A 14,650-nucleotide genomic window follows, 5' to 3' on the forward strand; every position below is an offset into this window, starting at 1 on the left:
TGCTGGGCTTAGCAAGCGCCGACGCCATGGAGGAGGGTGCCACCTTGAAACGACGCTGTAAATTAGCCGTCCGCCTGGTTCTTCGCGTCGATAGTCCCGCGTATATGATGTGCACCAACGTTTGGTGCGCCAGATTCGTGTCCGGCAACCGAAGGAGCCTGGCCTCATAGCTCAGCTTCGCTACAGCTTCATGAGCTGCAAATGAGGACCAGCCAAAATTTCCCTGTACACCCTCCACCGGTGAGCTCCTGTGGACTCCCAGCGCCATTCGCCCTGCGTCCTTCTGCCGTCTTTCCAGGAACTCCCTTGTGCCGGCAGATAAACACAGTGCTGCGTTGGCGTACGTGAGCCCCGGCACAGCCAACATCTTCCACAGTGCACGTACCACCTCATACTTGTTGTACGCCCACAGCGCCTGTCGGCCCAGGATCCCTCTATCTCGCGTCGCTTTGGCTTTGAGGGCCTTTTCCTGCGCTGTCATGTAGTCAGGGTCACAGCATAGGCGCACTCCCAAGTATTTAGCGGCTGAAGCGATGCTCACCGCGCCTCCCTGGAGAGTCCACGTCTGTGCCTGGTCGAGCTCTTTCGCACCCCACACCAGCACAGAGCACTTCGCAGAACTAAACCTCAGCTGAAGCCTAGACATCCCCCTGCCGCAGATGTCCAGCAAGCTCTGCAGTTCAGCGGGTGAGTCCGCCATGACCGCAAAATCATCCGCATACACAAGCGCAGGTATATGCCGGACAACTCGCAGGCCAGCCTCCCGATGTTCCATGCTGAAACCCAGTCCCGACACTTCCAACAGGCGCGTCACGTTTGCCACGTAAATCATAAACAGGAGCGGCGAAAGGGGGCAACGCTGTCGGAGACCTCGCGGAACTCCTATCGGTGCCGTACTCCCCCCGTCCCATTCGACACATGCCACTACTCCTGTGTACAGCTGTCGTAACAGGTCCACGTCTTGATCGGTCAGCCCGTACTCCTGCAATAGTTCCCATAGCAGCTCGCGATTTACGCGGTCATATGCTTTCGAGATGTCCAGAAAAGCCACATATAACGGGCTCCGCGTCTGCAGGGCTATCTCGATGCAATGAGTGAGGACAAATAAATTGTCCTCAATGCGTCGGCCGACTCGGAAACCCGTCTGCAGCTCCCCGAGAATCTTCTTCTTTTCTGCCCAGCTCTGGAGTCGATTAACACGCACTTCTACCAGTGTTGCCACATTGATCAGCTAGATTTTCCCAGGTGTCAATACAAAATTTCTCTTTTTTTCCCACGAAAATGATGATGGACGAAGTGTTTCCGGCTTTTGCCTCGCGAAAGGCAGATAGAAGACGAAAACGTGGGACTGGTTCCGTCGTGCTGCTCGCTGATATGCCAGTCATAGCTTTCGTGTAAATATACTGTAAATAAAACTAGTCTTCATGTAACATCTTTATGGAGGTGCAGCCGTTTATCCTGGCGTCAGACTCCGCTTAAGGCAACTCCGCAGCGGCCACGTGATTTCCTGCCCGACGATGCCTCATGATACCGTCCCCGCACCAACGGGGGCCTTGCCGTCGGTCATCTTCACACACCCGCGCGATCCTGTTTGTTTTAATGCTACGGACACTGCGGACGTGGAAGAATGGATACGCAAGTATGAACGTGCCAGCACATATAATTTCTGGGACCTCATCCCGATGTTTGCCAATGTTATTTTCTACCTCAAGGGCATTGCGCTAGCCTGGCACGAGGCTCATAAAGACCGATTGACGAGTTGGGATACTTGTAAAGAGACCCTCCGCGAACTTTGGAAAACCCCTTGGTCTGAGATTACCCTGTGGACCCGCGTCCAGACATCTACCGAATCATATGTGGCCTACATTCAGGATGTGCTCGCCCTCTGCCACAAAGTGGATCACAAAATGTCAGAGTCAGAAGAATTTGGTCATGTCTTGAAGGGCATCGCTGACGTGCATTCATTTTGATTTTGTACAACGACTGCCACGCTGTTGATACAATCATAAAACAATGCCGCCGTTTTGAAGAAGCCAAAAGCCGTCGCATCGCACCGTTCTTTTGCCGACCTTCCCAATATTGCTCAGACATCGTCGTGTCAAGATTTGCCGCCCCAACGGCAGCCAACATTGACAGAAAATGTGACTCGTATCGTCCGCCTCGAACTCGAGGCCATCTCTCCAGCTGAATTGTCGCCACATTTTGTCGACGGCCGCCAATCGGACGTTCCCTTACTACAGACTGTTGTCCGCCAAGAGCTCGCCACATTAGACCTCAGCTTCGTTGCTGCCATCAACCAGCCCACTGTCGCCGACGTTTGCGCAGTTTGTTCTGCTCGACCTGCTTATGATGACGACGTTCGCAGAGCTTATCCTGGCTGACCTGCCCATCTCGCCCCGCGTCGCTGTAATCCAGACGACTGGCACACATCTCGATGAACAGGACGCTCCGCTCCTGTTCATCGTCGTCCTTATCGCGTGTCCAGTGCTGAACGACAGGTAATTCAAAAGGATGTTGACAAGATGCGCGCTCAAAATATCAGCGAGCTCTCGACGAGACAATGGGTGCCCCTAGGTGTAAGACGGCAGCTGGTGCTTTTGCTTCGATTATCGCCATCTCAACAGCATCACTGAAAGAAGACCTGTACCATCTTCCCAAAATCGACGATGTCCTAGATTCCCTTCACGGAGAAAAATAATTTTCTTCCATTGATTAACGGTCCAGGTATTGGCAGATCGCTGTAGACGAGAAGGACCATAAAAAAACAGCCTTTGTCACACCAGACGGCTTGTACCACTTCAAAGTCATGCCGTTTAGTCTCAACAATGCCTTGGCGACATTTGAACAAATAATGGACTCCCTTATTTGCGGATTTAAATGGAAAACTTGTCTGTGCTACCGCGACGATGTCGTCGTTTTCTCGCCGACATTTTCTTCGCACCGTGACCGTCTCATCAGTATTCTCAGTGTGTTCCGTACAGCTGGCCGCCAGCTTAATTCATCGAAATGCCAGTTTGGTCGCCGCCAACTCATTATTCTTGGACATATAGTTGATGCCTTCGGAGTACGACCTAATCCGGCTAAAATTCAAGCCTTCAAAGATTTTCCGCGTTCCCAGTCTTCGAAGGATGTACAGAGCTTTGTTGGCTTCTGTATTAGACGAGACCGATACGCCCACTTACTGAGGAACGACTGATGTTTATTGGCGCCGTACCGGAAGTGCCCGAGCACGTTGCCAGACTGGTTAACGTGCATCGTACAGTCTTAGCAGAAACCGATACATCCCCTTTTCTTTAAACTGTGAAACTGACTACAAGGTTAGTCCATCAAAAAACTGACTACACAGTAAGTCCTTCACACAGGCAGGAATTCTATGCTGGACAATTACTCTTAATTTTGGTAGCCCAGTCGATGGGGAGGCTCGTCGGCTCGGGTGTAGCGTTGAATGTAGGGCACTCAGCCTTTCTGCAATTGAGGTATCTGCAGCTGTTTCTGCTGCTCCTTCTGGAGATGGAACCGCTGGATGCTCAGCAGCTTGTTGCCTCCAAGACACTCAGCTGCTCCAAATACTCCAGCTGGTCTAGGAGGAGTGCGAGCAGTGCATTCATGATCATCATCATCAGCATGACTATACTCACTGCAGGGCGAAGGCCCCTCCCATATTTCTTCACTTGACCCGGTTCTGTGCTAGCTGCATCCATTGACCCCTGCGACCTTCTTAATCTTATCCGCCCATCTAACTTTCTGTCGCCCCCTGCTACGCTGTGCTTCCCTTGGAATCCAGTTTGTTACCCTAAGCGACCATCGGTTATTCTCTCTTCGCACTACATGTCCTGCCCATCCCCATTTCGTCTTCTTAATTTCCACTAGAATGTCGGTAACTTCAGTTATTTCTCTGACCCACTCTGCCTGCTTCCTATCTCTTAATGTTACCCATACCATTTTTCGTTCCATAGCCCTCTGGGTTGTCCTCAACTTAAGTAGAACTCTCTTGGTTAGCCTTCACGTTTCAGCCCCATAGGTGAGTACAGGCAAGATGCAACTGTTGTATACTTTCCTCTTGAACGATACCGGTAAGCTGCTAGTCATAATCTGCGAGTGCTTGCCAAATGCTCTCCATCCGAATCTTATTATTCTTGTTATTTCCTTTTCATAGTCCGGATCTGATGTTACTACCTGCCCTAAGTAGATATCTTCGCCTACTACTTCCAGTGTTTCGCTACCTAACGTAAACTGCTGTTCCTTCCTGAGGCTGTTGAACATTACCTTAGTCTTCTGCATATTGATTTTCAAGCCTACCATTCTACCAAGCAGAAATTTCCCACTTGTTTAATGGGTTGAAATTACTTTACCGGTTTTCCCTTAGTAGCTTGCATTTCCCACGAAACGAGAAATTTCCCACGGTTCGGCAACACTGGCTTCTACAGCAATACCCGGCGACGGCCGGGACGTCCGCAAACGTGATACGTACCACTCACTCATTGACTGGAGCTGTGCGGTCACCATGCCTTCTAATTGGCTAAGATGTGTGATGCGGCGCACCACGTCGGCTCGAGGCGTCGCCACCGTCTCCTTCGCTCCTTAGGATCACAGAGAGAGTGAGATGAATAGAGAACAACAGAACGGGTGTCGGACCGCCTCCAGCGAAATTCGTGACTGTGGCGTTCAACGCACTAAAACCCCCTGAGGAGCTCTACACAGAAGAAAACAGTGCACCTTTCCGTTCGCCAAGCCACGGTATCGCTCTTTCTCTAATATTCGGCTCAAGTTGCGTGAAAGACCCTGTATTGAGAGATGGGCAACCAGGCGTGATCATGTCTGAAGCCTACCCTACATCGCTCAGAGACTCCAAATCCCTCGCTGAGATTAGCACCCTGAACGCTAACTCTGCTGCGGCGGAATGAACTCACCAACCCTATCGGCGCTGCCAGCAATCGCTGAGATTCGCAGTTGCAATATCTTCTTGCGGCAGTCTTCTTGAGGAGCAGCCATACCAGGAGCTGCGGCTATGAAGCAAGCCACTGCAGCGCCTGAGTACAAACTAAGAATGATCGGCTTCAAGCGAGCGAAGTCGCTGACATTCCTGCCGTTCATTTTTTTTTTTTTTTTTGGCAATGTTGCTTTGTGATCCGCCGACGAAACCTCCGAAATTACCGAAACCAACTCTGAAAATACAGTGACTGTTTCTGTCATCGCTTCGCCACTGACTGGCCAGCACTAATTATGGGATCGATCATAATTAAGGTGCTCACGCAGTTGCTTTGCATTTCCTGGTGAACATCTAAAACGCGCGCAGTTTGTAATCCACCGTCAACCAGAAGAACAACTGACGCGAGACAGGGGCCTCGATTCTGACAGCCTCGAGGCCATAGGAAGCATAAGGGGGTTGTCTCACAGCTCCTCCCACCTTCCCCGCTAGACCACGTTCCGTGTGTCACTCGCCGCAACACGGCATGCACCGTTATGAATGTAAAGGTGGCGCTGGCAAACGCTTTCCTGGACAGCTTACACATACCACAAATACCTACAAATGTAAAAGCCGTCGCCGGAGTGTAATTGGCAGAGGTTGGACACCAAATTCGAAGCTCGCATGTTGGTATGTCACCGGCCGTATGTGACTGCTTTCTCTTCTTTCTAAACAATTGCCTCCATTATTACATTATCATTCCCCTTTGAAGGACAACAAGAAAAAAAAGATCATGGATGCTTTTCCTGGTGCCGGCGGCCGTCGACTTCCTTTGTAACGTTTAAAAATGTGAGTCAGGAAGGAAAGAAGACGTACAAGATATTCTTACAAAGAAAATTTAGTGAAAGCGAGGGAGAAATTAATGATAGCTGCTGGTGACTGCGGCTAACAAGGCACAGTTGGAACTGGAGGATTGCCCGTCCAAGATTCTGCTGTGAATCGGCAATCTCTTATAAACCACAAATTAACGGCGAGCGATGCTCTTTTCAAAGCTTTTCTTCTGCGCACAATCTGTAATTTAAGTGCAACCTACTAAGCCCGACTTCTTTTGACGCGAAATCTATTGAGTTACTACGCCCACCCGACCTGCTATGCAGTAACATGCAAGACGGGGACTGCACTAGCCTTTTTAATGATTGATGGCTTCGTAATGGAGCCGTTGAGCCGAACAATTTTGTATTTGTTCAAAACACAAATGTTGAAAACGTTCCGATGTTGTCCTAACAATTCAAGATTAGCAGTGTACTTTCAGTCTTTTTTTGTCAAAGTATAATCACAATCAATATACTGTGAGCCTTCCACGGATCTTCTTTCATTTTTACACACCATAATCTTCTTCTTTCTTTTGTACATACCATCGTCATCCAGCACGCGCCTGGGTTCACCATCAGATTAAAACGCTGACACGGCGTACCTTGCCTTGCCGTCACGAGTTTGGCGTCTCGACCTGGCCTTCTTTCACGATACCTTGAAGGATTGTATACATCAGGTCATTTTTTTATAAGTATTGCACGATCCTATCTGCGCTGACAACTGCAGGAGGGGGATGGGGTCCAAATGGTGGTGGTCGCTTTTTTATCGTTCACGTTTTCAGCTGTTGTGCAGGACCATATTTACGCAGTTCAATCTGCCTAAAGAGGGCTGCTTCTGAGTTACATATTTGCATAGGCTGCATGGTAATGTACTGCCGTGCCTGTCAGTCAAGAGCATACAATTCCTTCGTGATAGCTTCGAGCAGCGTGCTATTTTTTTCTTCAAGCCTTGTTGAGTTCTGCCAATTGTCCGCTTCACAGTGGCGCGGTGCTTCGTGCGCTCGACTACTGTGCCCAAGGATGCGGGATCGAATTCTGGCCACGGCGGCCGCTTTTCGATGGGGGCGAAAAGTCAAGTGCCCGTGTGCTATGCGATCCCAGTGAATGTTAATGAACCCCAGGTGGTCGAAATTGCTGGAGCACCCCTCTAAGGCGTTTCTTGTAGCCTGAGTCGCTTTGGGACGTTAAAACCTATAAATGGAGCGGAACTGATCTCGCCTTGAATTTGAACAATCTATTATAAGACAGCTGGATGCGATCCTAGTAAATAAGTGTTTCCGTCAGTCACTTTTTTTTTCTTTTTCTGGTGCTTCCGCAAAACGAAACCCATGAGAACAAGCACGATAGCAGTGATAACAACGGTTCCGCTTCTGTTTTTTCTTTGTTGTTACTCGCGACAGTCACAGAGATCGTGGAACCCCGGCACCGCACCTTGCTCAACATCGGCTTCTCACTGGGGTTCACCCTGCCAACACTCGTACTACCAGGCGTCGCCTACCTGGTGGGAAGCTGGAAGCGTCTGCAGCTGGTCGCCGGCCTTAGTGGACTACTTCTCGTGCCCTTCATCTTGTGAGTACAGAGTGGCTCTCCCATGAGCCAATGAGGGCGCCATGAAGCTTTAATCTTGGACCCGTATAACTTCTTTGGCTATTTGGCGATCGTTGGCATGTTCCTGTCCTGCTTATTGTGGATTGCTGGAGCGCGTTGACTCTCAGGGTATTTTAGCGAAGGCACGAGAAACCAAATCGTGGGTTTTATGAGGCGCTATTTCTCCAGCGCAAATTTTATCTCGTGAACCTTTTCTTCGGTCCCTCGTTTCGACGACGAGGGCTGGGGCGTTTAATTTCTTTATCCTTCGCTTAGCGGCATTCCTTTGTGCTAATAACGCAAATGGGAATTGTTTTGCGGCGTTGCTAAACATGTCCATGTTGTTCAAAAAGAGACCACTATTTCCTTAGAGTTAACAGAAAATTAAGGGGGTGCTTCGCCTTAGGGCTAGACGTGATATCCCCCTTTTTAGCACAACGTCTTCGTTCTGCGATTACTTGTATATGGTCTTGTTTAAGATGGTCTCTGAGAAAAGGAAGGCGAAGTTCTTCTCAGTGGACACCTGCGCTTATCAAAGATATGTCGTTGGTTCGAATCCATATCTCAAACTACCTCCTCCTGTAATATGGATGCTCAATGGAAAGAGAAATGGCAGCGCCTCGCGGCACAAAGAACCGTTGTGTAACAATCTTGCTATAAAATATCGTTCCCGTTTTCTCCAACACTGTATTTCTCATTTGGGGGCTAAGGCGACGAAGTTTCGACAGAACGAGCTGTATACTGTTCGCTTAAAATATCCCGTATTCTCTTCATGGTGGCTCTCGGCTGCGCCTTCGAGAAGTGAGAAGCGAGGCGTGAAAGAACGCCACTTTCTGACGCCAGCCTGTAGGCAATAGGCGGAAAGTTTATTCAGCCCTCGGATTCGCTTACAATTCGCCAACATCTACTCCAGTTCGCCACGCCATTTCTCCGGCGGTACGCTGAAAAGGGGGGCTTAAATTAATTCATGTATGCAACACCGAAAAAGTAGCGTGTTCGTTTTTCGTTGTCAGGAGCCGGTGGCTCAACAATATTAAAGGGAAGATTTTACTCGTCCTAAAAGTCCTAAAAGTTCCAAAAAGCGACCCCCCCCTCCCTAACTTCGCTGCTAATTTCACGTTTCCACAGCGTTCCGAGAAAGCCTGCAGTTACTACGTGGTTCAGCTGTTATTCATTCCAAGAATCCAGTCTCAACTCTCCGTCACAACCAAGAACGGAATCGCGAGACATCCGGCATATTTCAGCAGCTGAGATCAGAGGCGGACCGAGAGATGAACCTTAAATGTATGAGCTTCTCGCGGGAAAATTTCTTCTTCACTACCTTGAATTTTGAAGCCGTTTCGGGAAAGCTCCTCCTTCCGGGTAATTTTGGCGTGTAGTGATTGGGGTCACTTGCTCGGAACTGTATGCTAACGGAGACGTTTGGTAACTGCCACTTTCTACTCTACATGAAAAATTGCATTTCATCAAGAATTTCTTTCGCGCTGTAGTGGTTCAAGCTTTTATCCTTGGGATGGCAAGAAGGTAGTGCAGGCGGTGCACTACCGTCTCTTCGCCTACCTCACTGGTGCGTTTTCAAATTGCACCTACCTATTGGAAGGGATGAGGAAAATCTACAACGTTTATAAAACAAACACCTTACTGAGGGACTTCCGCAGAATGTGTCCACAGCAGGTGGCAACCAAGATGTGACGTATTTTTGTACCAAAATTTAAAGGTAGGTTATGCAGCGCTTAGGATGGTGCACGCCACATCGTTTCGCTTGTCGTTTGTCATCACTCTTCTAGTAAAGTTACAGGCTAGATATAGATTTCAACTGACGACAAATGTACCTGCAGTTGTATGCCGTAATGTGTGGATGTCCACCGAGGAGTGAAACAGATGTCGTGTTTTTATTTTCCGAAGCCCCAAACCGACTAAAGACGTTTAACACTTCTGCAAATTCTCTGCCCATCTTTAATTGCCAAACCGAAAGCACAACTATGGCAAACCGTGGTTTCGCACGTCGTAAGAGTTTTAACGATGTTAAACTAGGCTAACGATTTTCATGGTGCGAAGACCAATGTATCTGCGCGCCGCAAACCGCAGCGATTGGGTGCGTTAGGCCCCCTGATATTTACTCGTTTGCACTCGAATAAACCAAGTATGATTACCGGCCTTTTGCTACCATACGCTTCCGGACACTTGGATTCTTGCAATCAAAGCTGACCCTGATCTTGCACTCACCCGACGTTAGACCACGCAAATTTTCCTGGGTCACACTTACCGAATCTTTGTGCGCTTTGAGGGAGGTTGCAACAACTGATATAGCATGCGCTGGGACAAGAGAGCCTACCGAGGAAAGTCAGGGAGCTTTTGACGTCGTTACGGCTCCCGTTCATCGGAAAACATGACACCGTCCGGCCGTAGAGAAACCAACGTCAGCACCGCCGTTGTGGTGCAGTTAGGGCTCTTCTGTTCCCAGCGGGATCCCGGCCCCTTTTTGGTGGAGGCGAAAAGCGCCCGTGCGATGTCGGTGCACGTAAACAACCCTACGTGGTCGAAATTGGCCGCAGACCTGCACTACGGCGTCTTCGTCATCATCATCAGCCGGATTATATTCACTACGGGGCCTCTCCCATATTCTAACCTGGTCCTCTGCTAGCTACACCCACTTGACCCCTGCGAACGTCTTAACCTCCTCTACCTACCTAACGATCTGCCGCCCGCTGCTGCGCTCTTCTTCCCTCGGAAATCAGTTTGTTACCCCAAGCGACCATCGGTTATCCTGTCTTCGCATTACATGCCCTACCCATTTCTTCTTCTTGATTCCCACTAGAAGTTCATTAACTGGAGTTATTTCTCTCACCCAATCTGCACGTTTCCTATCTCTTAATGTCACCCTTACCATTTTTCGTTCCATGGCCCTCTGCGTTGTCCTGAACTTAAGTAGAACCCTCTTTGTTAGCCTCCGCGTTTCAGCCCCATAGGTGAGTACAAGTAATAATCAACACTTGGACACTTCCCTCTTGAGCGATACCGGTGAGTGCTAGTCATACTCCGCGAGTGCATGCCAAATGCTCTCCATCACAGTCTTGTTAATGGTTGTTTTGTGGGGTTTCACCATAGATAAAGGGATTGGGTAAAGAGCGGACACTTCCATAGGGCCCAACTGACTGTAGTGCACAAGCGGCTGGGGTCGCCACACATCCGCTTTCGTTAAAGGCAGTTTGAATGCGCTTGCCGTACTACCGCGTCCTGTTGGCATATTATTTCTATTCTGTACGGTGGGGTATTATTTTTTTATTTATTTTCAGCAAATATAAAATTAGGTCATAATTATTGCTTACTGGCCATTAACGCAGCTGCGTCAAAGCCTTTTCCAAACAGCAGTCTTGCAGGAAAAATGCCAAGAGCTCTGTGAAATGAACATTTATTTTGCTTCATACAATAACAAAACATACAATTCTGTCACAGTTTGCTGCACGAAAGCAACCAGGAAGACGAACAAAACGTAGGATACATCAGTCCACGTGTACATTATATAAAGTAAAAAAAAAAATTACACGAGGCAAGAAACAATACATAGGCAGACAAATGTAGCATTACATGCAGATATACAAAGTATGGAAAATGATACAAAAGAAAAGAGACATACACTGTGCTCAAAATACATTCACGGCTCCCTCACAATACCCTGCATTTTATTTTAAACACACATTTAAAACAAATATACTTATGCCACAGACACATTTTTCAGCTTAAATGCGAACCTTTCGCTATACCATCATTTGTTTTTAAATACGACCTTGGGAGCAAACTTCCAGCAGAGGGCCACGTCTTTCATCTTCAGCATTATCTTTCTTAGAAAGTTTGAAGGGTTCCTAAACACAATTATTCTGTAAGCCCGAAATAAGCTGGAAAACTTTGACTCATGTTACAAAGTGCCTTGTATTCATTTTACAATGACACTGTAACTAGCACTCGTTAAATTCATAGCCAGAATGCTCAATAGTGTCAATAAATGAATGGTGCCTCTATTATGCGCGTTTTTATAGCCTTGGTCTCTTTGGGACGTTAAATAGAAACCAATCAACCTTATCTTGCAATGTCGTCAGATGGTCAATTTGTTGGAATGTGAAAATATGTACTGGTATTAATTTTCAGGAAAAAAAATGGGACATTAGTTCATGCCTATAACCACATTTTTCATGCTAAATAACAATTATATCTGCAGACATAATTGTTAATATAAATCACGTGAAACGGAAAGTCGAAAGTGAAAGCTCAGACCTATTTGTTCGTGGAATGCAGGATATTGGTCCGCACCTCTTGCACGTATGCTGCAATTGTCTCACCAGGGCACACAGCAGAGACTGCCGAATTTTGGCATCAGCTGGAAAATTTACAGTAGAAATATATGTCATTGTGATACACCTTTTACTGACACTGTGTAAAAGATTAAATTCGAGAAATCTCTAATGGAATAAAGTTACGAATATTGGTCAATGATGTATCGAACCTCGTATGCATACCCACGTAAAATACACAAATCAAGCTGCACGGCGAAGATTCCTGCCAGTAATTTCTACGCGTTTCATTTGATAAAATATCTGATATCCGGCGGCAACAACATAGGGACTACAAGCCAGATATCCACAGTGTGTGTTAGGAGCACTGAAAACAAATGCGCGGGTGGAATACATGTTTTCAGAAACGGAGAGGACGGAATTATCGGCGCGCCACTTCTTTAGTATCACGCTGTTTAGAAGCACCTCGGCGTTTCCTTTTCTATTGGCTTTTTTAAAGCGCATTCCCAGCGGTTTGTTTGTTGCAGATGACAATCCTCAACTCACAAGTTTCTGCTTCTCCAGATTTTGTGCGACACCTTTGTTTGTTAGTTTTTTCCTGCCGTCTTAACAATAACAGTCCCGTACATACTACGTGAGAACGCTCGTCTTTAACATAGCCTACTCTCGATGTTCAGATTTCACCCGGCCAACACATCACCTAAAAGAGATTGCGCGCTGGTGAAGGCCATAAAAAACACCCCAACAAGTAAAACTAAACTAGAAAACACGCAAAAGTAACCACTAGGCAAACCAAGCAAAGAGCGTCAGGCGTGAGTTCGCTCTTATCTAACTGCGCAGTAACCCGCGTGCGCTTGTTGCGCCATTACCGAGCACATATATATACCGTATATAGGCCTTCTCTTCACAACCGCGCCAGCTAGGGTGCTCAGCTAATCTGCTTGAAATACAGCGTAGTTTGCAAACAGAAAACATTTCTCACCTTGCCTTTGCTGGAAGCTGCCGGGGTGTCACGAACTGGCCGACCCATGACGTGCGCACCGGCACCCGTTCACGAGCTGCGCAATTCAAGAAACCATCAGCATAAACTGCTCGAAATGCAACGTTTTAATGTAAAATAACGTTTCTCACCTGTGCAGTAGTTCCGCTTCGAAGGCCAAGGAAGCCATGAAACTGTCACGAATACGCGTCAACGGCCTTTCCGCAGTCGGTCTGCGCCGGCGGCAGGCGCCATTCATTTTTGGTGCGTGATGCTATTACTAACGTTGTCAGTCGTGCGTCATTTCCTGGGGCCAGATTTCGCCTAGTGTCCGCTCTTTAGTCAATCCCTTTCTCTATGGTTTAACCCTCCAAGTGGGAGGTAAACCCCACAAAACAACCAATCAAGCGTCACGCGTGATGCCATGAGCTGAAAGAAAAGTAACCACCGGCAAAACTTTTTATGTTATACATATGCCGGCCGTGGCCTCCTAAACAGCTAACTTTCAAATAGGTTATTCGCTGCAAAAAATAATAATGATTTACATGCGGTTTGAACCCATGACCTTGGACTTACCTGCCAGGCAGGCGAAGGACTAGGCAACGCAAACACATTAGAGAGCTCTCTCTAGAGAGAGAGCTCTCCCTCTCTCTAGAGAGAGAGAAGGTAGAGGAGAGGCGCTTTCTCTCTTTCTCATCACTGACTATAATTATCTATCCCTAACTATAACCATCGGTCAATATATACTAGAACCCCACCGATATACCTCGGAATTTTAAGGAGTCTCGCGGGCACATTTCACACCCAGTTGCTGCGCACCTTTTCTGATGACGCCATTGATAAGCTGTTAAAGCCTTATTAATGAACGGTATGGCATTCAGAGGGAACAATGCATGTCTAGGAGGTGCTCTAGACAGGCTTTAAACACGGGAGTAAAATGCGTGCTGTCTAGATGTGAACTTGATCGCGTTTTCTCTTCTTTCTGGGGGCCGCAGTCTTCGCAGCTTGTCGGGACCTGTAGTGCTCGAGCGTTTTAGAGAAGTGCTTTGTCGTCTGCTATTCCCTGCAGAGCGGGTGGGAATGGTAGTGAAAGGGACAGAATAAATTGACTTCGCAGCAGCAGTGGCTGCTAGTGAGTGTAGGGAAATGTGAAACTTGAGTGGGGCCAAACTGTTTGACCAGAACTCATCGTTTGACTGCAACCACTGCTTCAGTAAACGTTTTTGGTCGAATGGTCGCTGTTATTATAGCTCCGGACTCGCACACCTGCTGCAGAAGGTTGTACAAACTATAGGTGAAAGGCGCACACTATATACAGGTGGTTTTGTTGCTCGTCACGTCCTTGTCAACTTGTATACTTAGGCAAATAACCCCAATAACTTCTTTACAACTAAGCTACGCTCTGGCTCGACAGTATTTTGCAGGAGTCTCCGCGGTGGTTGGTTTCCACCCACAGGGAGAGAGAGGCCCGCGCGGCGATACTGAAAATATTGCGCATCAACGGCCGTCCGGCACCGGACATGGAGTCCACCATGCGACAGCTCATCGAAAAGTCCAAGGCCGATGCCCGGCTATCCTCTACCAGCCCCATAGAGATCCTCAGGCACAAAAGACTCCTACGTAACGCTATGTGCCTCTTCGTAGTCTGGTGCGTAGCCATCATTTTCCCAAGCTTGTTTCAGGAAAATCGCATGTGCGCTTTTCTATCATACCCATGTACGAAATACCTGTTTGCAATTGTATTGCAGGGTGTGGTCTTCACTACTGAAACCCAGCCTCAATAAACGTTCTCTGGACGACCGCGTTGCTGACAAAAAATATCACCTCTGTGGCAAAGAATGGTGGACTGCGCCAGCAGTAAAAGTTTTATTTCGTATAACGTACACATTTTAACAAGACCAATTTCAAGTGCCACATGAGCCGCGTGTACTCTGCTGCCTATACTACCGTACAATATAACACAAGCCATCGTTTAAAAACTTCTCTGTCTTGCTTCTTTCCGTGTTATTAAAGCGTT

General features: G+C 47.7%; 1 protein-coding gene across 2 annotated transcripts in view; it reads left to right on the forward strand.

Moving 5' to 3' along the window:
- Nucleotides 1-14,650, forward strand: part of LOC146171568 (solute carrier family 22 member 6-A-like) — a 296,829-nt gene that overhangs the window by 221,286 nt on the left and 60,893 nt on the right. For both annotated transcript variants that reach the window (XM_084586403.1, XM_084586404.1), the window contains exons 6-7: nucleotides 7,179-7,347; nucleotides 14,048-14,281. In XM_084586403.1, coding sequence (XP_084442529.1) covers nucleotides 7,179-7,347; nucleotides 14,048-14,281 — 403 coding nt within the window. The remainder of the gene's footprint in view (nucleotides 1-7,178; nucleotides 7,348-14,047; nucleotides 14,282-14,650) is intronic.

This window comes from Amblyomma maculatum, unplaced genomic scaffold (genome assembly GCF_055883805.1).
Source record: "Amblyomma maculatum isolate TAMU_Amacu unplaced genomic scaffold, ASM5588380v1 scaffold_19, whole genome shotgun sequence".
NCBI classification, from domain to species: Eukaryota; Metazoa; Arthropoda; class Arachnida; order Ixodida; family Ixodidae; genus Amblyomma; species Amblyomma maculatum.